The sequence below is a fragment of the Polypterus senegalus genome, chromosome 4, assembly GCF_016835505.1.
Source record: "Polypterus senegalus isolate Bchr_013 chromosome 4, ASM1683550v1, whole genome shotgun sequence".
NCBI classification, from domain to species: Eukaryota; Metazoa; Chordata; class Cladistia; order Polypteriformes; family Polypteridae; genus Polypterus; species Polypterus senegalus.
Window position 1 is genome coordinate 133509389 of NC_053157.1, and position 27285 is coordinate 133536673.

The 27285-nt window shown below is 37.5% G+C and overlaps 1 protein-coding gene across 1 annotated transcript in view; it reads right to left on the bottom strand.

Moving 5' to 3' along the window:
- zmp:0000000660 (arf-GAP with Rho-GAP domain, ANK repeat and PH domain-containing protein 2) overlaps positions 1-27285 on the bottom strand; it is a 446729-nt gene that overhangs the window by 337021 nt on the left and 82423 nt on the right. Inside the window, exons 3-6 of the mRNA XM_039751270.1 lie at positions 19719-19783; positions 11492-11556; positions 7451-7500; positions 561-758 (exon numbers count right to left, since the gene is read on the bottom strand). Of these exons, the coding sequence (XP_039607204.1) occupies positions 561-758; positions 7451-7500; positions 11492-11556; positions 19719-19783 (378 nt within the window). The remainder of the gene's footprint in view (positions 1-560; positions 759-7450; positions 7501-11491; positions 11557-19718; positions 19784-27285) is intronic.

Genomic DNA, 27285 nt, shown 5'->3' on the forward strand with positions numbered 1-27285 from the left:
CATGGTCGGGTGACTTGGTGGATTATATATAAAAAAAAAGCAGCCGGAACCGCAAACAACAAAGAAAAATCAACGTGGAAACCGACTGAGGCAGTGTTTGGAAAATTAACAGTCAACGTGACTCATAGGTGTGTGTGGACTGTACACAGATGAAAGCGACTCAGGTAGGGAGTTGGGGGCGGGCACATAAGCGGGCAGTGCGTACTGAATGAGCGACGTTCAACCCCGTCCTTCGCTTTGGAAGGAGAAAGCGACGGCGCTCCTCCGGTTTTCAGTCACGGACAATTGTATGTTGGTTCGTAGCGTGCATTGTTGCAATGTTACTTTTCTTGGTGGGTTATTAAATTACGTAATTTCCAAATGTTTATTTTTTCCTCTGTGTTTAAAAATCATTTAAAAAGCGGCCTGATTATGCGGCGTGGCTAGTGTAAATTAATATTACCCATAAAAATGCAAGATATGCAAATATAACCTATCAATGTAATCTGGGTAAAAAAACAGAAATGTTGCAGTATTTCAAACTAAGCACATTTTAACAGATGAAATATGTACTGACTTACCCTTTTGGAGAAAGTTTATCCAGCCATCCTGCTTCTATAATTTTATTTAATGATCCATAAAAGCAAGCATAGGGAGAAATTTTGTTGCAGTTTACAAGTTCTGCAACATTTTTTGACCGCAGGTAACTTGTATTACTATTTGATGCATTTTCTTGAGAGAATGTGCCCAACCTTGTCTCAGTGCTTTCTGCTTTCCAGCTGTTTACAAATAACAGAAAAAAACAGGGTCATAGAATTTTTACAGAAAACCAAACAGATTAAAATACTGTTTGTTTAAAACAAGTTTATTTTTAACATTACATGATCATATACTCAAATGGACAGAGACATATAAATAGAAAGACAGCAAGATATTGTAAAGAGACATGTATTAACTAATCCACAACTGAGACTAGTTTACCTACATCTTTCTTTGCATAAATGAGCAAGGTCACTGTCAAATTACAAAGATAATAAAACCTAAAAACTAGGGATGAATTGGAAAAGGATTTCCGAAAATGTTTAAGATTTATCATCCATAGTTTCCTCCAGAAATGCCTTTATTAATTGTTGGCTCAACGAGGGATTAAACATTTCTGGAGCCATTCATTCATTGGTTCATTTTCTGAACCTACTTTTTCCATTCAAGCAGGTTGTGAGTCAGAGATTAAATATCAGGAGGCTCAAAGGAAGATGAAAATTAAGATTTTCATAGTTTTTTCATTTTATATTAGATATCTGTTCTATATTATTTTTGATCTTGCTTGGAAATTCAGTTTAGTTTTCTTTCATAAAGTATTTTTAGTTTAGCTATTATTTCACAAAGACATCCTTTATTTTTCTTTGCCCAGACATAGGTTGTAGGCCAATTCGTGAAGACTCTGTAGGTAAATTTTAAGGTTTGTCCTGCCTTAAGACAGCGTACTTACAATTGACAAATTATCAGAGTTATATTCAGGCTACAAAATGTTTTAATATTTCTATGTGCAAATACAGTAAGCCTATAACCTTATCCTGAATGAAAAACATCAAATTGAATTTAGCATGGTTCCATCCAAACTTTCTTTGTACAGTTGAGTCAGGTTCTAGCATATTTATTTTTAGTTATACCAAGTTCTGTAGCATAGTAGAAACATTTGCCAAAAGCAGAAATTCAAAGCTTGTATTGAAGTAAACTCAGTCCAGGCACATAATCTTGAAGGTTGCTTATGTAAGTGTAGCCTAAGTTGCTTCTCAGGACAATTGTCTTGGGTTGGGTTAAACACCAGTTCATACACCTGAGCATGTATTCCTTATATGTGTGTAGGGCCCTGTCTCAGAAGTGAGTTATTGAACACACCAATTTTAGTTTTTCATCATCACTATTTCCTAGCACCTACCTTGGGCAAGGTATGGGGTAGCTAATTGTAAACATTTTTTGTTCTATTTTATTAAAGAGTAAGTAGCATAAATGCACTTTTAATGCAATGTAAAACCTTCTCACTTGCATTAAGAAATATCTGTTATGAAAATAAAATGACAGTGCACCAGCAGATCAACATAAAGCACTAACAAGCAAAGACGTATTCTCCACACAAGATGTGAGCAAAATCGGTCCTGGAGGCCCATAGTGGCTTCAAGTTTTGTTGCAACCCTAATGCTTAATTAGCTACCAATACTTGTACAGTAAATAACAGATCTTTTTTAATGTTATGGCTTGTTACAGTTAACATTCTGCCATGTCAGGTCATTCTTTTATTATAGACTTTTTTCCTTTTTAAGGATGTCGTCAAAATTACTTAAAACCAAGAGTCCCGATCTTCGGTACAACTCTGTTATGATTCTGTCCCGATTTCTCAGGTAATTGACAAGCAGTCCTGTGCAGTCCTGTGCAGCGATTGGCTCGTTGCGAAAACGCCTGTCTTCTAATTGGTTGTGCCGATTGTTCTGTAAAATTTGGCTGGAAAGAGAAGCGTTCCAATTTACTGTTCTGAAAGACCCGCCTCCCCGCCTAAAAGCGGCGATGTCATCAAGTTTTATCTTAAAGTGAAAGTGGGGCCCGCTGGTACTATTGATATGGTACTATTGCTGGTACTATTAGTACACAAGGATTATAGTGAAGTGAAATAAAACAGATGTAGTTTAATCTAATGAGAATTTGTTTTCTTTTGTGCATATTAATGAAAGTGCTCTTTTTAGCAAACTGGTTTCAGTAATATAAATATCTGTAAATAGTCTGGATAGAATTGCATTATAATTATGTTTGTTAATAATAAGTAATAATAATGCTAAAACTTAGTTTTAATATTATTAAAGGTCTTAAAAAAGTCAGTACTAGTATTACTAACCATTATATTTATTTATTTTTTGTGTGGGTGTGTGTGTGTCCCTTTACTCTTTCAGAATTCAGCATTAACTGTTTCTGGTATCCCTTACCATGACTGCCACTAGTGTTCCTACGTGAGTCTTTGTTTGTAGTAGTAGTGTTCCTCTTAAAACAAAGGTTTCTTTCTTTAATTGATGTACTGGTTGATTGTATTGTTTTAATAGACCCAACATCACCTGCGGTGTTGACATGTAAGTATTCATAGGTTAAATAACACAAAGGTTAATTCAAAAAGTTTTTGGAATATCATGCTTGGTGTTTATAGACTTTTCTAAAAGCTGGCAGGTTAAAGTCTTGTTGTTCCCTTGTTCCTTTTTTTCTTTACGCATGCTCAGTGACTCTTTATTTTATCTATGTTGGAGGCAACGTCGCTTGGTGCAGACTATATGTAGGTTATAACCTATTAGTTGTTGCCTGAAGGCCAATTTGTAATATTCTGAAATTTCTTTTAATTTCAGTTTTTGGTAACCTAATCTTTAAATGTAAATGTCTGCCAGTTTCTTGCGGATCTGTTTCAGGTCACTCGTTGCATTCCAGCTGGTTAAATTTGAAGAAAAACAAGAGGTATTGTAAAACTTTGGAATGGAACTGTAACTTTCTCTTGGTTTATCTAATTTATCCAGCTTGAACCCTGTGCCACAGTTCCGTCGCCAGACCTCCGGCAAACTAACCCTCAAGGCCTCCGACTGAGGCGATCCAGGTCGCCAAGGCAAACAGCCTGAGCGGGTAAAGGTAAAGGTACCCCGTTCAGGGTAAAGTGTCCCGAGATGGTCAGGGAGCAGGCCAGGAGACGCGTGCGGGCAGCAGGTGGTGATCCCGGGGTCTGTCTGTCTTTCTCTCTCTCCCTGCTTCCCACCTTTTCAATTTAAAGCAGTTCCCTCTTTTTCACAGGTGAGCTCATTGGCATCCAGTACCTATTTTCGCAGACCGGTCAAGTGCTAGAGGAAGTGATGGGCAGGGATCCTGACGCTCCGGATGGGACTGATACAGACAACGTCAGTGTCGACGAGGGCTTCCAAGAGGACAAAGCGTCGGTAGAGGAACCTCTCTCTGGACAACACCCTCTTCGGCCTTAAGGAGGACTTCACCCGACAAACATCCAAACCCTTGTCGTCTGACAAGTCCCAGTCGCGCCCTGCCATTTGCGCCTCACAGTCTGGGCCAGCCGACCAGGAGACCTCCCCTGGAGACGAGGCCATTTAAAGGGTGTCCCACGAGCTGGTAAGTCTCTCCCGACGAGTCGTGATATACCTGTGGAATATCTGATGAGTACTCCCCTTTCTCACTTTCGCTCTCTTCCCCGAACAGAATAGCCTTAGGCCTGACAATGGCCCAGGAAGGACTGGTGAAGGGGAGGTTCCGACGCAAGCACTCGCAGACCAGTGTCACATTGGGAGTGGAGAGCTTGCAATGGCAGGTGCTCAACCTCTTTGGCATGGCCTCTTTCCTTTTGATTGGATATCGATAGCAGGACTGACTGACTGACTCTCTCTCTCTCTCTCAAACCCACCCCCCGAATTTTGTAGGTGTATGGTCGGCCAAAGCGGCCAAGCCGTACAGACGCCAAACATCAGCCGCCTTGTGGAGGCCGTTTGTATAGAGCTGTCCAGGATTCACCCCGAAGGAACCACCATCTGCGGCATGAGGGTGAACCGCTGGGCAGCTGTAATGCGTGATTACATCTGCATTCAGGAGAACATCCTTACAAACCCAGTACTTATGGCCCAGACACGTATCCAGTTATCCCCCCTCAGTCAGCGCACCCTGGCACAATGGTAAGTATACACTTGGCAAGTGGGATCCACCATGCCCCTCTCCTTCCTACCACCTTGACTTTGCTTTCTGTCCCTGTAGGCACTATGCTCACACGAGGGAGCTGGTATGGTGGGCTCTGGAGATGGGCGTGCCATTGCCAAGCTGCTTAGCCCTTGCTTCACAGCCCACACCTGCTGTACGCCCACGGCCCATGGGCCCCGAGCAGTCCGCTGCAAAACAGTTTCAGTTTTGTTATCCACCTGACCTGTCCGGTCAGGCAACACAGCAACCTCGGGGCCCCGTGGATGTGGCACCACCCATCGTTGGGCACCCCCCGTTCCACATGAAGCACCCGCCACCCAGCCACTCCCCCCCGTCAGCTGACAGTGCCGCTCCTCTGCTCCTCCTTGCACCACTGCCTGGCGGTGGAAGAAAAAGCAGAGGCGGACGAACTGGCACGTCAACAAGGTATCCCCAAAAACAAAGGAAGAAGGTAGAGGCCTATGTTTGCCAGCGCTGTGGCCATCCTAAAACAAAAAAGTGGTCCGGCCACAGCTGCCTTGGGGGGAATTCTTTTGCTCCACCTCAGCTGGCAAAATTGTGCAGGAGTGGCTGGACGTAAAGAGGAGGGAGAAAAAAAATTTGCCGGAGGGGATGGCCATTAAAGATTTTTTCTTCATTTATTTATTTTTTATTAATTAATTAATTAATTAATTAATTAATTAATTAAATTTGTAGATGGGCTTATATATGGCTAATTAATTAATTAATTAATTAATTAATTAATTAATTAATTAATTAATTAATTAATTAATTAAATTTGTAGATGGGCTTATATATGGCTTCTTTCTTTTTTTTTTGTTCACGAGGAGGCCTGCTTAAGATTTTGTTAATTTGTATAACTGCCTGGCACTTTGTATGTTGCCCCAAAGGGAGGCCTATTTCCTTTTTCAAGCTGTTTTTACTTTTTTTTTTTGCAATCTTTCCAAATGATTGGCACTTTGTATGTTGGCAGGCCTCCTCCTCTCAATTTTCTTTTTTAATTTTTGGGCTTCATCTGCAGGTTATGGCTCTGACAGTTATCTTTTATTGCAAAAATTGTTGTTTGATATTTATTTATTCTATATAGTTATTTCGTTTTATTTTTTCATAAACCTTGGATTGCTGTTTGATTTCTATTTATTGAATATATATAGTTATTTCATTTTATTTTTTCATAAACCTTGTTGATTGAATCTTTGTGTTTGACTGCTTCTGTCCCACCGCCACTTTAAGGGTTCTCTGTTTACCTTCCCGCAACCACGTGGCTAATCGGCTATGCATCTACCCCTTTCACCTTTTACGGACCAGGCTCTGCAGAGCAGGCGGCCTTCTTCCACCACGAAGATCGGCTTCCATTTATTGTGCTAAATTGGATTACTAATTCTCAGTCCTTCACTTTTTTCTCTTTCAAATATTTTATTGAACCAAAAACAATACACAATGAATGCACACAGGTGTAAATGGAAACAAGTTACTGTATATGGAGAACTGCTGGTTCCCTTGTCAATAAGGAGTAGCTAAAAAGAGTGAATGCAGCAGTTTAAGACTAAAATAAGAAATTAAGTGGGAAATCTAAACAAATGAGAGAACAAAAATGAAAGAGAAAAATATTGCTTGAGAAATAAGTGCTTCATCAGTAATAATTGACATGTCAATAACGATTTGGGTTGGAAGAAAAACCTGCAGCATCTAACTATCGCCTTCCAGCACTGGATTTGCCCAACCCTGCTCTATAATAATGGACCTAGCAGCTTAAGGAGAAACAAAAGAACAGTAAGCTCAATCTTGTCCTGTTTTTTGATATTTTAATTGGGCATTTTGGTAAGACCTTTAAGTTTGCAAGTGTAGCTGCCCTGTCTTTAATTTCTTAGTAAAACAATGTTTTACAACCTTCCATTGCTGAAAAATATAATCACAGCCAAATTCAGTTACAATGGCTTGAATGATGTGGAAAAATAGACAAAAATTCAACTTATAAATGTAAAGTTTAGACAAGAAAGAATTCTCAGCTTATTGTTCCTCACATTCACTTCTGAAGGTCGATCATGAGACGATTTTTAAAGAAAGAACACTCTGCTCCTTCCATAAGTCAAGTAATTTATGTTCCTATAAGCTCTTGTGGTAATGGTAATGGTAATGAACAAGATATTTGAACCCCGGCATCATAAGATTCAAGGTTCTAACAACCCGGATTGGGTTGCCAATGCACCAAAAAGCAAATTCACACACACACACACACATTTACATACACTCATAAAGGGTCAATTCAGAGTTTCCATTTAACCCAATCTTTGAGAAAGTACACAGAGCAAACATCATACAGACTCCACACAGATTGTGACAGAACTCAGACTGCTGCAATTTTGAAGCAGCAACACAAACAATTACGCCTCTATGGTGTATTCTTTTTAAGCCATCACTATTAAATCAAAAACAGAAATCCTCACTGGACATGCATTTGAAATTTTTATAGGTGATAAAATTGTATAAAAAATGCTCAACAGTACATAGTTTAAGGTTTTGTTTATCTGAAACTGGACTAAAGCCATTAAAATATTTGGTATAATAAAGACAGTTCTAGACTAAAACATTCATGATCAGGTTTGATTTATGAGTAAATGGCTCTTTAGTGACAAAAATTAGGTCTGTTACTTTTCTGAAGAACAATTTCCTAATATTATTTAATTTATTTCTTTTATTATACACCTTGATTTCAAATTAAATAAAAATAAAATGTGAAAAAAATTACCTTGAATGCTTGCTTTCATTTTCTTTTATCATTGGGTCAAATGCCAAATTCTGTAAATAATAAGATAAATAATGATACTTTTATTCAAATCCCTTTATTTTCTTTATACAGTTTGTCTGGTCAAAGTCAAAGGTGGCCTATCCCAGCACTATTATTACAAAGCACTGTAGTTCAAACTAGTCAACTACTGATGACACTGTGACGTCCCTATCTTGCACCCCAAAACACAAGGCTGAGTCTCATTACTTTAGCAAAACCAACTTTATTCAGCTTGAAACAGGAACAGCAAGGTTATTTATTGTAGCAGGATCTACCATTCTCCTATACACAAACACAGGCAATCAGACAGTGTCATAGCCAGGTTAGTGGCCAAGTAATACTTCCATGCATTTATGTTCTTTGCATCACCCATCGACGACAAATGCTTATAGCATGACAGCAATTGACTCAGATCTGCTTTAGCTGTAAGCTGCTGTAGTTTTGGGAGCCGGCGGTTGCCCCGGCAAACTGAAAAACTGTCTTCCACAGACACGGTGATCGCTCTTCGGGAAGCTCTTCAGCATGTCATCCCGTCGGGGGAGTCCCAAAAGAGTTTAGAAACCTTACAACACACACTCACACTGCCAGGGCCTTCTCATGGGGTTAGTGGGATCCAGGGTGGAATTAGTATCATTGGTGTGAAAGTGGGGTTGGTTGTATGGACTAGTGGTAGGGTGATGAAAAACTATCCAGCTGGCCTGCACAGTTGTTACTAGTGCTATCCGTACCTTCAGGTATCACATTAGCATCCTTGTTAATGAAATCACCACCTATGTTCTTTTTTCTTCACTCATGGATTTCACAACAAACCTATACAATACCACATTTACAGTCTCCTCCTTTTGCTTCTTTTCTCCTCTCTGAACCCATTATAATAATTTGCCCCTTGTTGTTATCAGCATTTTTCACCTATCAACATTTTTTTCCAAGGTAGTTTAGATAGGTTACAACATTATCTTGTGACTGATAATGTTGTTATCTGTTCTCCCACTAGTTTTACATTTTACATTGAGTAAAAATAAGAGTTTCATTAAACTATTTAAAGATACAGGTATTTATGTTTACTTGTGTTTGTGAAGATGTACTGTAGATTGAATAGTAAGGGGGCTGTGGCTGACTGGCACAAAGCTTCCCAAAGCATGGTTCTCTGGACTACCAACAGCTTCGCTCTATCTTTGATAGAGTATATCAGTATCAGCCTTAAATAAAGCTGGGTCAAAGTACAAAAAGTAGAAAAAATTACCCTCATTTGATTTGTACTTGTCATAGTATGCTATGCAGTTCAACTTCCTATTAATCTTCTCAATGGCTTCTACAGATCGGAAAGATAGTAACAAGTCCGTGATGACTCCTAAGTCCTTTTCCTAATGTATGCTTACAAGTTTTAATCCCAGCCATTAGATAATCATATTTAATTTGTTTGTTTTTTTGTGTAAAATGTTAATTTACATTACACTTCATCTACAATGAATTAGTTGACTTTAAGGTATCTGATATTCCACGTATCACTGCAAATGTAACCAGTTTGTTAGTAAATTTTTTATAAACATCCATTACATAAATTGTAAACATAAGGTGCACCAGGGCTGATATTAGAAATTGGAAAATATGGCTGCATCATAACCCTTTGCTTTCTGTGTTTAGCCAATTTATCTACCCATCTACACACTGCACTTTTGAAAATAAATAATAATACATTTTATTTATTTGTAGGCGCGTTTCTAAACACTCAAGGACACCAAACAATAGACAAAACACAGATTATAAACAAAAGTAAAATATAAAAGTTAAAATCAGACAGAGTAATTGTAATCAAAGAGAAAAAGCCTTTGGGGAAAGGGAGACAGGGGTATTATCAATAACAAATGAACAAATAACAAAATGCACTGATTTCTAAAACACATGCATTAAGGATTTATATGTGTAATCACTAACGTCTTTATGATCTGTGCAATAAATGTTATCCAGTAGGCCTACTGATTTTAGTCTTTTAATTTTAGTTGTATGCATGTCTTTAACTTCCAATTGTTTAATACTTACTTAACAGTCACTGTAGCTTATGGGAGGTTCACATGTGAAAATTCCAGAAAATGCAATCTATTTTTTATTTCCTTTTCCTTATATTTTACCTTGCCGTTACTGTTCATAATCCACTTCACTTCCTCCTTCACAGTTCTTTAGTGCAAAACTACTGAAAGAAGCTACCTTGTTCAACTTTTGCATTTTCTGCAATATTCCACTCTGCTTTTTAGCTGCCATAAAATCCTTTATTGATCACTGTCCTTGTGTTGCTTCTTTAACCCTCAATTCATGCACAAAATAGATCTCTTAAATTCCCTACTAATTCTACATTTTGAAAAGAAATTCTCCTTTATTGTATGCTCTGTAAAGACACATTCAAGTTTATCGTGATTGCCATATCCTAATGATGTAATAATATCTACTCCAATGTCTATTCTTGACAGACAGACAGACAGACTTCTCAATTTCTTAAAAGGATTTTACCAGTTAATATTTAAGTAATTAAAGTCCTCCATTACTATAACAACCCCCTGAAAATATGTTTTTAGTTTTTCATCATCACTATTTCCTAACACCTATTATTATATATCTTAGTTGAATTACACAGAAGGCATCAGTGTTGAATGCTTAAGTGTTTTTATCTGAAAGCTTACATTATACTCCTATCTACAAAATGAATGCTGAAATTTGAGAGATTATACATAATATATAATAGATGGGAAAAATAAAGCATAGCACAAATTATGTACATTAAGTTGTTGTGGTAAAGCTAACAACAGCATTGTCTTTATTCTTTTTGTATTGTACATCCTGTAGTTTTGTATGCTTTACTGTTATGATGATCAAATATTACTAAAATCAACTTTCTGAAGCTGCATTGCTCTACCAAAGTTACTTTCCAGATTCTTTCTTTCTTTTTTTTAGTTCAGCATTCTGTTTTCTATTATGATGACATAAACTTAAAACTTTGCCGTCTTGCTTTTATTGACTGCAAAAATGAAGTTATTAAAAATAACAGCAATGTGAAAATACAGTAAAGGTCCCACTGAATAAACAAAGCAATTCCGATTTACCTATTCAGAATAATCTCTGGCTTGCATATTTTCAAGTTGCTCCATTGTAATAATTTAATTTATTTAAAATAAACAGCAGTATGTATAAAGTAGAAAACAGATTAAAGATGTTCAGGATTTAAAAGATTTTGGTATTGTGGAACTGGACCCGGACACAGACAGACGGACAACAGTTTAGCACCCATCACACTCATTTAATATTTACAATATTTATAGTATTGTCGTGCTCAACCCAGTAACTCCAGCACCTATCCCCCAAAGTCCAGGCCTCACAGTCCTTCGTGCCTTTCTTCTGGCCGCCTCCACTCCTCTCCTCGAGCTCCGTCCTCTTCCACCTGACTCTTGCTGATGATGGAAGGGAGGCAGCCCCTTAAATAGCAACCCGGATGGGCTCCAGCTGCTTCCCCGGCAATCCCCAAAGGACACGCCCCATGTGGCGGAAGTGCCGGCTGCGCACCCAGAAGCCCTCTGGGTGTTCCCAGTCCTCTTCCCCCCAGCACTTCCTGGTGTGGCGAAAGTGCTGAGGTCCAGGGTGCTTCAGGCACCGGGGCGCCGCCTGGCGGTGGCCATGGGCCCCTACAGGGTTGGGCTTACAAGCCCTCTACCCGTGGCCCCCAACACAACCAGGACGGTTGCCTCCTCATGGTCTCGAGGAGGCACAAGCCCTCCTCCGGTCCTCCTTGGCGTCCCGGATGGGCTCCACCCCCAGCCGCATGCGACAGTATACAAAATAAATGTATGGTAGATAAAGACGGAGGAATGTGAGACACAGACTGGGTGGTTAATCAAGGCGCCAAAACAGATTGATTAGTTTTTAGAACAAAACATTTAAAGTTATAAAACAAATTGTTTAACATATTTATTTCATACATATTACTTTTTGCTTACTTCATTAGCATTTACTTACTTCATATTGTTCAGATCTGCTGCTCATTAATGTATCTCCATGTGAACAAAAATAATCTGGTCCACCTACAAAGAAGCATTAAGATATATAAACCTAAAAAATAATACATTGATGCACTCTTTTAAAATAAATTCACGTCATATTTATGACCAATTATAGACGTATTACATTTTTCTAATACATTACTGAATGGATAAACAGAGATAAAGTCGTTCATTAATTTAGTTGCATAATTATTTTTAATGAGTGTTCTTTTCCAATGTTTTATTAAAGACTCAGTTTGTCAAATATAAGTATAAAAACAGATGGTCATCTTTTAATGCACATAAGGCTTTTACTTCTTTAATAATTGTGAGGTAACCATTCACTAGTGCAGGTTATCCATAAAATATTCACTTACATTTCACTATTATTAACATCATTAAATGCAAGCTAAATGTATGGCAGCTCACCATATAGTAAGTAAAGTAAATCACATAATTTCAAACAACTAATCAGCACTGTTGGTTTCTTTGATTTGATGAAGTAGATAATTTTAGACTTTTACCAAGTGATGCATTCTTCCTAACTCTATTGTGCTGCTGCCAGCTAATACTTTATGTTTTGGAATTGCGTCTACACCATGATTTTGATCATGTATTGTGGCTTTATCTTATGAAAAAAACAAAACATTTTCGGTCTATAAAGTATATGTTGTTTAAACAGCACAAAATATTCCACATTTTAAAATGTTCAGGATATATTTTCAGTCTGCTGAGTAGTTACAAATGGGGTAGTAAAAAGAAGACAAACTTGTAGATTGCCCAAAGTTTCATCTTTCATAAATGAACTCCGTGATGTTGATACAACATGGTAGCAACAACTCCTCCACTTAACCTAATAAACTCAGCAAAAAAAGAAATGTTTCTTTTTCAGGACTGTGTATTTCAACAATGTTTTAAAAATCCAAATAACTTTACAGATCTTCATTGTAAAGGGTTTAAACAATGTTTTCCATGCATGTTCAATTAACCATAATAAATTAATTAACATGCACCTGTGGAATGGTCGTTAAGACCTTAACAGCTTACAGAAAGTAGGCATTTAAGGTCACAGTTCTAAAAACGCAGGACACTAAAGAGACTTGTCTACCGACTGTGAAAAACACCCAAAGAAAAATGCCCAGGGTCCCTGCTCATCTGCGTGAACGTGCATTAGGCATGCTGCAGGGAGGCATGAGGACTGCTGATGTGGCTAGGGCAATAAATTGCCATGTCCGCACTGTGAGACGCCTAAGACAGCGCTACAGGGAGACAGGAAGGACAGCTGATCATCCTCGCAGTGGAAGACCACGTGTAACAACACCTGCACAGGATCGGTACATCCGAATATCACACCTGCGTGACAGGTACAGGATGGCCACAACAACTGCCCGAGTCACACCAGGAACACACAATCCCTCCATCAGTGCTCAGACTGTCCGCAATAGGCTGAGAGAGGCTGGACTGAGGGCTTGTAGGCCTCTTGTAAGGCAGGTCCTTACCAGACATCACCAGCAACAATGCCGCCTATGGGCACAAACCCACCTTCGCTGGACCAAACAGGAGTGGCAAAAAGTGCTCTTCACTGATGAGTCACGGTTTTGTCTCACCAGGGGTGATGGACGGATTCGTGTTTATCGTCGAAGGAATGAGCGTTACACCGATGCCTGTACCCTGGAGCGGGATCGATTTGGAGGTGGGGGGTCCGTCATGGTCTAAGGCGGTATATCAAATCACCATCGGCCTGAGCTTGTTGTCATTGCAGGCAATCTCAATGCCTTGCGGTACAGGGAAGACATCCTCCTCCCTCATGTGGTTCCCTTTATGCATGCTCATCCGGACATGATCCTCCAGCAGGACAATGCCACCAGCCATACTGCTCGTTCTGTGCGTGAGTTTCTGCATAACAGCAATGTCAGTGTTCTGCCATGGCCAGCGAAGAGCCCGGATCTCAATCCCATTGAGCACGTCTGGGACCTGTTGGATCGCAGGGTGAGGGCTAGGGCCATTCCCCCCAGAAATGTCCAGGAACTTGCAGGTGCCTTGGAGGAAGAGTGGGGTAGCATCTCAAAGCAAGAACTGACAAATCTGGTCCAGTCCATGAGGAGGAGATGCACTGCAGTACTTCAAGCAGCTGGTGGTCACACCAGATACTGACTGGTACTTTTGATTTTGAGCCTCCCTTCATTCAGGGACACATTGTGAAACATTTTTAGTTTATGTCTTATGGTGTTGACTCTTTTAGTGTTCATACAAATATTTACACATTAAGTTTACTGAAAGTAAAAACAGTTGAAAGTCAGAGGACGTTTCTTTTTTTGCTGAGTTTATATTCATATATGGCACACTTCTTATTATAGACAAACAGAATTTTATATTTAATAACCTAACAAACTTATTTTACACTAAGTTTTTTAAAAAGATGTACAGTAAATGTCATGGTTAATTACAACTATAGTACAGTAAAGTACAGTTATAATACAGTGTGTAGCTCTCAGGAGACGTCTTCAGAAGAAGAGACATACTGTAAGAAAAACTAGTATTACAGGCCTTTTGTAAATGAAATTACATTAACTCTAGGTCCTTACAAATTCACTGTCATAAATCAGTTAAAATGTAAGCCACGTTTCCCTCCATAAGAAGTCATGCTATTTGAATAACTGTATAAGTTCACAGGATGCATATGTGAATGCATGGAACATATGTTAATGCATGGGACTGGAGGCAGATATCAGGAGAGGGTTAGATCTTGTGGAGGACTTCGAAGAAAACCATCTAGTAATGACAAAGATATGTCCGAGTATGCTAAAATAACCTTTTCTTTTAGACTTTAGTTAACTGGATCCCATTTTATTTTAACACATCTTGCAATTACCACACCAATTAGTTGTCCCCTGTTTTGGAACAACTGACTTTGTGATTCAGAATTAAGACAGGACATTATCTCTGATTATCCTAATGTGTATTTTATGTTTTCTTATTCATAATACTAATTGCATTCGGCTTGTCATTTTCACTTTCAGCAGATTTATTTATAAGTTTCAGATGCTACAATTTTATCTAATGCTTTTTACTTAGTGAATTTAGAAAAGGCTTTGGTTTACTCCTTATCTATTTTTTATTTTCAATGTCATTCATTTTAAACAGCCAAGAAATGCAGTCATGTAATTGATTTTTGATTACTGTGTAATAAAAACAAGGTAATCTTAATGAGAATTAAACCCTTTGCTGACTGTGCTGCACTAAACAGCCGCCCACATGGTTATGCACTCTTGTGTCTTTTCATATATCTGCTTCTAAATAACAGTTCTTACATTTAAAGTAAAAATGATTGCTGTGAAATTGCTGTGGTAAACTCAGAACTATAACTTGTGAGTGTGACTCTGGATATGTGCCAGTGGGTGCTACAAAACCATCTGGAAAGGTGAATTCTGCTTCTGACTGCCCTGCAACTCTGAATGTTGCATGTTAATATTTGCTTATTTCCATGACAAAATTTACTTGTACACCCCATTGGCATTTCTATATTTTTGATAGCAGCATATTGGTGCAGTGATTAGGCCTGTTGTCTCATAGACCCAGAAAAAAGCATCTGAAGGTTTGCCCACTATAGGCATATTCTCTAAATGTCTGAAAGTGTTTTTCTCCTGGGTCTCTTTTCCCACATCAGAAAGGTGTGCAAGTTAGGTTAACTGATAACTCTAAGTTTGCCTGGTGGGTGTGAGTGTAGGTGTGTGCATGAGAAAGCCCTAGAATGAAACATCTCTCTCATCCAGACTTGGTTCAAGTATTGCAGCTTACACTGCCAGAATGATCTTTATGTGATCCTAACTTGGATAAAATGTGTACATAATTATCAATGGATCTAAAATAATAGATGGATGATTTTCATTTGTCATATTTACAAGAAACCCTTTCTTTTAAAACAGTGTTTCTATCATTTTGCCCAGAGCAAAATTCTATTCATTTATCAATTTTTTGAGCTAACATAATTTTACATCCTTGTAACCCAGAATCTAACCAAAAGAAAAATGACACAATCCTACCATGTCTACAAGAAGGCAGAGTTTAATGCAGTACCTTGAGATTTGTCTGTTGCAAGAACTATGCCTCTGCATTACTCAAATCAAATTTAGTTAAACTAAATGATTAAATCAAGAGAATTGTTAGATGAAAAGAAATGTTTCAGGCAACTTTGACTAAGACCATGCATCATGAATCATTTTTCACCATTTCATTTTTGCTGTCAAATTATAAGGTGTATAATATACTGTAGAAGGCAGAATTAAACCCCTTTTTAATATATCACAGTATGATTCAATTTTATTGTCACACAGATGTGAAATTTACTTTTTGTAAAATATCTTTACCTTAAATGAAATCTAGCATTTGGATGGTGGAGAGTGGTTCCTTGTTTTTAATATAGTGAGCTTTATTTACAGAGCATCTATCTTTTTTATCAGATAAACAGGCCAACAACAGAATAATTGACACATTTTATTTCCATATCAGGAGGCAGATTCTAAAAAAGGCTATAGAAGGTTAGGAAGTGAGGAAAATGAGATAGTAATATAATTAAGGAATGCCACTTCTCTTTTTTAAGACAAAAAATCCCTTGGCTTTAAAATGATTTTTTTGGTTTAGATGCTGATGATGGAGGTCTAGAATGATTTGGGCTAGTTGTGATGAAAGAAGCTGGAAATTTTAGCTGGTAGGAGGAGAGGCAAATCAAGCTAAGCTGTTAAGGCTGAGAGACTGCACTTAGCGAGGTCACACGTTGATGCAACACAAATGTGATAAGAAGGACCAACACACTACAGATTACCAGGTTTAAGTGATGATCCAGTAAAATAGGCTAGTCAGATACTGCATCATGCCATTTTATCTATATGTACACAATGTTCAAGGAGAATAAACAGATATGATAAATGACATGGAGCAAGCAATAACAGGTGTATAGGTGTAATCAAACCATATAGTTTAAAATGGCAATTTTGAATCAGATCAAACAAATCAAAGTTGTTTTGAAAAGTATAGTAGCCTACTACTGAATCACATTAACCAGTAAGTTTGAAGGTGGTAGCTAAAATGGCTTGTTATAAGTTAATACAAAATCTAGCAGAAGAAATAAAAACTCTATACAATTTCATCAGGGCCACTGCATGTGTGACATTTAAAACCTGGAGTAGTATGTTGTATTATGGACATGAAATTCACTGCATTAAATGCACTCTGTCCCCATTGCTGTTGCTTCATATGCAAAGGTACTGTAACTTCAATTGGTTTTATCCAGGACCTGAGGAAGTCACAGTATTTCCTGATATGCTAAATGCCTATTTCAGTGATATACATACAAATAAATATCAGTATTTTTGGCAATACTGAACCTCTTCTCCTTTATTCAGGCCCTGATAAAGGTTGGGGCTTGTCTATTAGTTGTTAAGGGTAATGAGGCTGAGATTAACCATGGTAGCCATTTGGTGATGGGTGTGACAGTGCAAGATGCAGAAGACAGGATGATATGGAAAAAGATGATCCACTGTGATAACCCCTAACAGGAGCACTCGAAAGAAGATGAGGAGCAACAACAACAACAACAATTTATAAAATTATACCAGAATGATACTGTATTGATTGGGATTCAAAATATCACCAATATTTAAAAATACTAAAATTTCTCTGACTAAATACTTTACACTATGAAAACAAATTAGCATCTGCAGAAGAAATTAGAACAAGGCAAGATCATGCCAGCACAAATTTAAATAAAGAAAACTTAATTGGTTTTCACTAGTCACAGGTATTTTACCCCCAAAACAATACTATACACCATGTGGATTTGAAATCTTGAGAAACAATGCTTTCTGGATATGCTTGTGCCCAGTCCACGTCAGTTAAACCTATAATACAAATAATGCTTGCAATATATTCTTTCTGAATTAAAGCTGATGTAGTATTTAAAGTTTAGTAAGCGGCAACAACTTTTAGCATAGGAAAAAGTTTTTTAATTTTATTTAGTTCAGAAATTAAACAGTTTTAGAATGTTATGCTATGTGATATTTTTAGTATTATAGTAGTAGTGGTGGTAGTAATTGTAGTAGAAGCAGTAATGGTTCTGTTAATTAGGAGATATTTAGTCTACATCAAGATGGCTAATATTCCTGAGAGATCTTAATACTTGAATGTAAAACACCTGAAGATTGTCTGCTACATGGGCAGTTATAAAACAATGCCCATTTTGACAGACAGGATTCCATTATTCTATGATCTTTTAATCCTCAGTTTATATTGCAAGTTAAAGGAGAAACAGAGAAGGATCCCCTAGAACAAAGCTCAGCTTGACCAGGTTCTGCTATTCCATCATGTGACATGACTGGATTGGTTTTCCAACTATTCCCCAATAAAATATACATAGCAGACTTGAAAGAAACCCACAAAATCGTAAGTAAAACTGGACATTTAGGCAAAGAAAAAAAATTAAAATATAAACAAGCATTGGCTAGGATTTTTTTAGGTACTACATTGTTAGGATAAAAAAAGGATGTGTAATTTTTTACAAAAGCCTACAATAGACTGTAGACATCCATCCATCCTTCCATTATCCAACCCGCTATATCCTAAAACTACAGGGTCACGGGGGTCTGCTGGAGCCAATCCCAGCCAACACAGGGCGCAAGGCAGGAAACAAACCCTGGGCAGGGTGCCAGCCCACCGCAGAAACTGTAGCCTCTTTTTATTATATAGATTTACAGAAGTCATTACCATGAACAGATTACAGTTCATTAACACATACAGTAAAACATCATGTTTAAATCAAATCAGAAACCACTTCCTCAGAATACAGTTTCAGTGGTAGATTTATGGGAACAAACAACTAATCACCTACCTGAAGTCAACTTCAAATTTTTTCAACAAATACTAAAAATGCACTTTCCTCATTAGGTAAGTAGAGACATGCATATGACGAAATAATCATTTCTGAGTAAAATGTTGTGATTTCATTTGCTTATAAAATGCTAGCAAGATCATAGCACAAACATTTTTAACACTAAAATCCCTGAAGCCTACTTGTAATCGCAGCCCACCTTAAATTCCTTTGTGCCTCTCCATGAACATGTTTGTTTTCTAAATGTGTCGATATTTAGACTAAAGTCTTCACACATTATACACTTCACATCATTATTAGTATAACATGGAAAAAGTTTCTGCTTTAGGTATGTGTTCATCATTTCTTGCATTTTTCGATTTTTCCTTTCATCCTATACTTAACCTAGATCTTTGTAGACATGGAACACACTTGAAATGCATGTATTCCAAATAACAATATGCTGTATCATTTACCCTATACAATTCCAGAAACCTCACACACAGATAAGGAGGCCTGGCTTGAGCTGGGAGAACTTTTTGCCCGAGTTGCGCTCCGTCAAGGTGGAGGATTGGACAGCAGGCTGCTTGCACTGATCGACATATTTACAAAACAAAAGACACTGATGGAGAGATGTGAGGGGACTTAAGGTGGGCTGGGCTTACAAGTTTTTTCATAGGCTTCAGTGATTATAGTCTTAAACCTAGTAATGCAGAAATGGACAGTGTGTAGGATGAGCACATCAATCAAGAACAACATTTATATCTGATTTAAATACACTGCTGATTTTAAATTAAATGAGTCCAGGGTTCACATCATTCACATCCCGGATCCTCCCTGTGTGAAGCTTGCATGTTCTCCCCATATCCATTTGGGTTTTTCTCCAGGTGCCATGTTTTTATCCCACAGCCTAATGACTTGCTGCTTAGGTGGACTATTAAAATTGGCCAGTGTCTGTGTGAATTCACCCTATGACAGATTTGTGGCCTGTCCCAGGACTGTTACTGCCTTGCACCCTATGCTTGCTGGGATATTCTTCAGAATAAAGCTGGCTTAGAAAATGGATGGATGGATGGACTGTATAATTTGTACAGTAACATTTTACAGGTACTCAGAATACTGAACATGCACAAGTATATGTCATAACAGTTATCTTAGAACTCAGAATGTCTGTAATCATCTATAGTATGAAATTATACACACAAAACAAAAACTAGCATTCTAGTACCTTAAAGGTAAACAGTTAAGAAACCCAGTAACAACTATACACCTAAAAACGTTGCAATTTTGGTCTTTTTATTTTATTTTAAAGTAGAAGTTTAAGCATATGAGACAATCTTACCTGGTTGCTGTAATGTATTTAAAGCACTGTTGCTGGTGCAACTAATATGTGTTTCAGTATATCTCCTGTGTAAGATAATAAGTAAAATTTACTTGTACAAATCATACATCATGTACATAAAACCATAAAATTAATTTGTGTATTTTGCCACCTTTATTATTTTAACAAAATTAATGACAATGAACAATAAAAGGATTTGCATACCTTTGATAAAAAATGGTACAAGATCAACCACTAACATTATTGAGACATTAAAAGTTATTGATAAATAAACAAAGTAACTAGATGTAAATTCATTGTAATTTTTTTTTATTTCTATACTTAAAAATTTTAAAGTATAACCTAAAAAAGCTCAATGATATATTTTTTCTTTAAATACCCCAAGTTGTTACATAATGACTAATCTAAAAGATTGAACTGCTGCCATCTTGTAATTCCAAACATTACTATAGTGGTCCATATCTAATTATGCAATTTTCATTATGCTATAACTTATTAAATTTATTACATAGAAAATCACCCGAAAAATGCTGGACCATCGAAAAGTGTGCGAAATGACAACATGAAGAAACGTCTTCGCGTCGAACAGGAATCATCCCCGCATAAATCAAAGTCATCCAGATGATCTGGATCTGCTTAATTAGATCTGGACCACCCTGTATTGTTATTTCTACTTATAAACTGTGTGCGTTTGTTTTTAAATGAATCTCTAGAGCAGTAAGCAGGTCATGAAATGTAAATTTATCAATCAGTACTGAAATTAAACCAGAAAGTTTCAAATGCATACAAAATGCTGATAATATGTGTGATGACATTAAAAAGAGAAAGAAAACAAAAACATAGCAAATGTGATATGAATCCTAGAGACTACCCCCCTTTTGACAGCATTATTGCATAATGTCTTCTTTCAGGTTATTCTGATAATCCAATACTGTGTTGGGGACATATGAATTGACTAACGTGGCCCAAATCTGAATGTGATTTCTATCATGTGCTTTGTACTCATCTCTCTTAGCTATATAGTAAGCTGCAGACAAAAAGATGAAGCAGTGTTACCTAGAACACTGAGAAACAATTGCAGTGTAATTAAAAAGAGTTCAGGGATATTTCAGACCAGTGATTCTCAACGCATTTTTGTTCTAGCCAGCTTTTCAATGAATAAGTCATTGTTACCATTAATTTAATTTATTATTTAATTTAATTCAAGAACATATTCTTTTTACTCACCAGTAAATCATTGCTACTCAAGGATTGATTACTTCTTTATAGACAATAACTTCTTGCCTATGATTAAATCTTGCGAATACGATGCTATTGTTATTTCTGACCATGCACCTATGATCTTGGAACTAAAATTACTAAGCCTCATACACTCACCCCACAGATGGCGTCTCAACCCGCTTCTATTAGCAGACGACCATTGTACGGAATTTATATCCAAACAAATCAAATACTTTCTAGAGACAAATACATCCTTAGAGATCTCCGCAGGAATACTCTGGGAACCTCTTAAGGCCTTCTTAAGACGACAGATTATCTCATATCTTTCCCACAGAAATAAAAATGAAGCCAAGAAAATAGCAGAGATAAAAAGCGAAATTACTAGAATAGATGAAGAACATGCCAGACTACCAAGCGAGACTCTACATAGGGAAGGCAGGCTCTACATTCGGAATTAAACCTCTTGACAACTGAAGAAACTGAACAACTAATCTACAAATCCAGACATCATTACTATGAACATGGAGAAAGCTAATAAGCTTTTAGCTCAACAAATTCACAAGCAAGAAGTGCATAGCGCAATCTCGTAATCACTAACCTAACGGAGATAAATTCGTCAACCACAAAAATATAATGCACATTTTCAGAGACTACTATAAATCCTTATATACTACTGAGTTTAAAGAAGACAATACACAATCTAATGCATTTCTGGATACATTACAGATACCACAAATAGACACTTTTAGTGTGGAGGAACTTGATAAACCTCTGGCATTATCAGAATTACTAGATGCTATAAAGTCACTCCAAGGTGGAAAGCAGCAGGCCCTGATGGCTACCCTGCAGAATTTTACAAGAAATTCTCCGCTCAGCTAGCTCCCTCCTATTAGCAACATTTACAGAAGCCAGAGATAACCAATCTCTTCCACAAACCTTTCGCCAAGCACTAATCACTGTTTTCCAAAACAAAATAAGGACTTATTACAATGTGCATCATACAGACCAATTTCACTTCTGAATAACGACGTTAAAATACTCTCTAAAATCATAGCTAGAAGGATGGAGAAAGTGCTCCCTCGTAATATCACAAGACCAAACTGGATTTATTAGGGGCCGACACTTATCTTCAAATCTTCGACGCCTGTTTAATGTAATATACTCACCAACTAAATCAAACACCCCAGAAATATTATTATCATTGGATGCAGAAAAAGCATTCGACATGATTGAATGGAAATACCTTTTACTACATTGGAGAAGTTTGGGTTTGGCCCAACATTTGTGCATGGATTAAATTACTGTATACTAACCCAGAAGCTTCAGTTTGCATCAACAACATTTGCTCAGACTACTTTAAACTAGAGCGTGGCACTGATAAGGATGCCCTTTGTCACTGCTGCTGTTTGCAATTGCCATTGAACCACTGGCAATACATTGTCGAAATACTGATCAGATAAAGGGGATTAGCAGAGAAGGACTGGAACAGAAAATCTCATTATATGCAGATGATATGGTACTGTATATATCGGACCCAGAAAATTCTGTGCCTGCAGTCTTAGCAGCACTCACAGAATTTCAAAAGATCTCTGGTCTCAGAATTAATCTGAATAAAAGTGTACTCTTTCCAGTGAATTCTCAAGCATATAATATTAGATTAGACACCCTACCTTTTATCATTGCAGAACAGTTTAAATACCTAGGGGTAAACATCACAAGTAAACATAAAGCTCTTTATCAACAAAATTTCGTCTGCATGGAAAAAATTAAACAAGACTTGCATAGATGGTCAACCCTTCATCTCACACTAGCTGGAAGAATTAACACTGTTAAGATGAATATTCTTCCTAAGCTCCTTTTTATTTCAAAACATCCAATATACATTAATAAATCATTCTTTAAGCAATTAGATTCAACAATAACCTCATTTATTTGGAATTCAAAACATCCACGCATCAAAAGAGACCCTACAAAGACAAAAGGCAGAAGGCGGCATGGCTCTACCTAACTTCCAGTTTTATTACTGGGCAGCAAATATACAGGCGATAAGAACCTGGACACAAATAGAAGAACATACACAGGCTTGGACCACAATAGAAGTAAAATCCTGCAGTACTTCTTTGTATTCCTTGCTCTGTGCTCCAATAAACACACGTTATCGGCAATATACTAATAACCCAATTGTGCTCCACTCACTTAGAATCTGGAACCAATGTAGAAAGCATTTTAAAGAGGAGAAGCTTCTATCTGTGGCACCTCTGCAAGAGAACCACCTCTTTCAACCTTCACAAACATATGCAGTTTTAATATCTGGAAAAATTTGGAATTAACTTGCTTAGAGATCTTTATATAGACAACGTCTTTGCATCCTATGAACAATTACATTCCAAATTTAACATTCCAGCTACACATTTCTTTCACTATCTTCAAATCAGGAACTTTGTTAAACAGAACCTTCCAGATTTTCCTCATCTTGCACCCTCATCCATGCTGGAAAAAATATTGCTCAATCTCAAGGACTTAGACTCCATCTCTACAATATATAAAATCATTTTACAATCCCTCCTTTCAAAGATCCAAGAGGACACTGGGAAAAGATCTCTCAATTAATATATCAGAAAAGGAGTGGAAAGTAGCAATGCAGAGAATTCACTCAAGCTCCATATGCGCAAAGCATACAATTATACAACTCAAAATTATATATCAAGCACATCTGTCTCGACTAAAACTCTCCAAAATGTTTCCAGGGCATGATCCAACCTGTGAACGCTGCAAACTAGTTCCAGCGTTACTGGATCACATGTTCTGGGCCTGCATCAAATTAACATTATTCTGGACGAAAAATTTTAATTACCTTCAGACAGCCTTGGACTCACAATCCCTCCTAATCCATTAACAGCTGTGTTTGGGGTTCTTCCAGATGGGTTTAAGGTGGAGAAAGACAAACAAATTGTGATTGCATTCACTACACTTTGGCACGCAGACTTATTCTGATAAACTGGAAGAACCCAAACTCTCCTCTTTTAAGTCAGTGGGAAACTGATGTGTTATACTATTTGAAATTGGAAAAATCAAATACTCAGTTAGAGGATCTGTACAGACTTTTTCAAAACATGGCAAGATCTAATCAGTAATATTTTAAAATAAGCTCATAAAGCACAGAGAATTTATTAATTTAGGTATGCTTACAGGTCTTAAATTTCATGCCGTTTGGCTTGCTCTCTCTCTCGGGGGTGGGGATCGATTTTTCTTAACTTGATTTTTCTTTATGTAGAAACTTGATTGATTTATATGTAAAATTAATAAAAAGGAACAAAGAAAAAAAAAAAAAGAGATCTGAAGGCCCAGCTACAGGATAAACCGTCCTCGCCATCTGTAATCGGTGTAACATCAACCCCACATTGTGCCGACCTCACTCTGCGTCTCGTAGGAGCGACACCGCTGATGACCTCGGCGGATTTTCAGCTATGCAGGCAGGGGTTCATGGCCAGAGCACCTCCATCGGCACAGGCAAGCATCCTAACTCAGAACTGGTTCGACCCTCTTCGCGTCCTCAGTTCGCCCTCAGCCCCTGGTGATGGAGTAGTGGTAGGTGATTCTATTGTTAGAAACCTAAATATCACATGCCCTAATGAAAAATTGCTTGTTTCTTGTGTTCCCGGTGCTTGTGTCCGAGATGTGATGAGACGTGCGCCGGCAATCTACGAGAAGCACAAGGAGAGGGCAGTTGGAGCAATCGTTTTGCATGCCGGCGTAAACGATATAAGGCACCAACAATCAGAAATCCTCAAGGCTGACTTCGTAGCTTAGATTAAAGACAACAAAGAGAGGACCCATCGGCAAAGATCGGATTTCGGGCCCGTACCTCTCGTCAGAAGATCCAACGAGTACTACAGTCGTCTGCTAGGACTAAACAACTGGCTTCAAGGTTTCTGCAAGAAGCAAGACATCGGGTTTATCAACAATTGGAACCTCTTTTGGGAAAGGCAGCGTTTCTTCAAGCGAGATGGCCTGCATTCGAAAAGCTTCGGCGCCCGGGTCCTCTCCGAAAACATATCTAAGGTAATTTGTTTATTTTGACTATCTATCTCTGCTGTTAACCCCTTCCGAAATGATAATGAATCTTTCGTTAAAGTGCACAACATTAATACTGTAATAACCAATCTCAATGCACGTAGAAAATCTAGGTAATACGGCATAAACACCAATAATCTAATTAAAATTACTATTTTAAAGGGAACACTGTATTAAAACTATAAAAACAGATTACAGATTAAACAAAAAATACACACAGAGCGGCGCTAATAAAAATAACTTGGTTCCCGTTCCAAAAATCAATAACGCATATAGTATTCATCTCTGAGGCACTATTAAATGTTAGAGCTCTAACTTATAAGAAGTTTTTTATCAACAATCTTATTAGTGATAAAAACATAGATTTTATTGTACTAAGTGAAACGTGGCTTAGCTCAGACGGCGCGGCTGTTTTAATCGAATCTGCGCCTCCGGATTACAGTTTTACTCGTGCAGATCGGCAAGGAAAAAAGAGGCGGGGGCTTGGCAAACATTTACTCGAGCCGGTTAAAATGTAAAGATTTCAGTTTTGGTAAGTTTAAGTCCTTTGAGTATCTCGCCGTTGTTATCCAGGGATATTCTCAAGTTCTAGTATTATCCGTGTATAGACCTCCAAAATTCAACGCATCTTTTTTTGAGGAATTCTCTGACTTAATGTCAATTTTAATTACGAACTGTGACACACTCCTAATAGTTGGCGACTTTACTTTTCATATAGATAATCAGTGTGACCTAAAAGTAAAAGAATTTATGAACCTCCTGGACTCTTTTGATTTGAGACAGCTCGTTAATCAGCCCACACATAAAGCAGGTCATACATTAGACTTTGTAATTATTAAAGGACTAAAAGTTGATATAAAGCAGGTCATTGATATTGGTCTATCAGACCATTTTTTTCTACTTTTTAATATAGAAATAATGATAGAAAACACCCATGAGAAGTATATTGTTAAAAAACGCTTCTTTGACTCAGCAGCAGCTTTAAAACTTACAAACATTCTAAGCAATCAGTCCGTTTATAGTGCCAACTATAATAGCAAGGATAATGTAAATAGTAAGGTGGAAAGATTTAATACTAAAGTGAGAGTTGCTTTTGACATAGTTTCACCTGAAAAGACAGTTAAAAAATCTTCTAGCATTGTTATACCATGGAAGACCCAAAGAGTTTCTGATTTAAAGAGAACATGCCGTAGAGCTGAGCGTAAATGGAGGAAGACTAAACTAACTATCCACTATGAAATAGTGAGAGTTAAAATAACAGAATACAATAACACTGTCCGTCTTGAGAGGCGCTGCCATTTCTCTAAGATTATAAATAACAATGCTAGTAAAACCTGGGAGGCTATTGCTGTATTTTTCAACCAAAAAATTAATGATATTAGAAATAACATATCTCCCCAACACTAACGATCCTAAACCCCAGCATTCCGTTATAAACAAATTAAACTCTTTCACTAAGATAGATTTACCTGATTTCCAAAAAATAATATCTCAATTAAAACCCTCCACCTGCATCCTTAACCCAATACCAACAAATTACTTCAAAGAAGTATCGGGCGTGCTAATTGATAATGTTCTTGACATAGTAATTTCGTCATTAGATACGGGGGTCTTCCCAGACTGTCTTAAGACTGCTGTAGTTAAACCCTACTTAAGAAATATAATCTCGACCCCTCGGCTCTTGAAAATTTTAGACCCATTTCTAACCTGCCTTTCTTAAGTAAAATTCTGGAGAAGGCAGTCATTATGCAGTTAAATGACCACCTCAATAAACATGCTATTCTTGATACATTTCAGTTGGGTTTTAGAACAAATCACAGCACAGAAACTGCACTCGTTAAAGTAGTAAATGATTTGCGGGTGAATGCAGACAGAGGCCATTTATCTGTTCTCGTCCTCTCATCATAATATTCTTAGAAATCGCCTTAGTCAATGGGTGGGCCTCTCTGGCAGTGTCTTAAATTGGTTTGAATCCTTCATGGCAGGGAGAAAATTCTTTGTTAGTTGTGGGAATTACAACTCAAAGACACATGATATCCAATATGGTGTTCCACAAGGCTCTATCCTGGGTCCACTGTTATTCTCAATCTACATGCTTCCATTAGGTCAGATTATCTCAGGGCACAACGTGAGCTACCACAGTTATGCTGATGACACACAGCTGTATTTATCAATAGCACCTGATGACCCCGATTCTCTTGATTCACTAACACAATGCCTGACTTGTATCTAAGAATGGATAAATAGTAACTTTCTCAAGTTAAATAAAGAG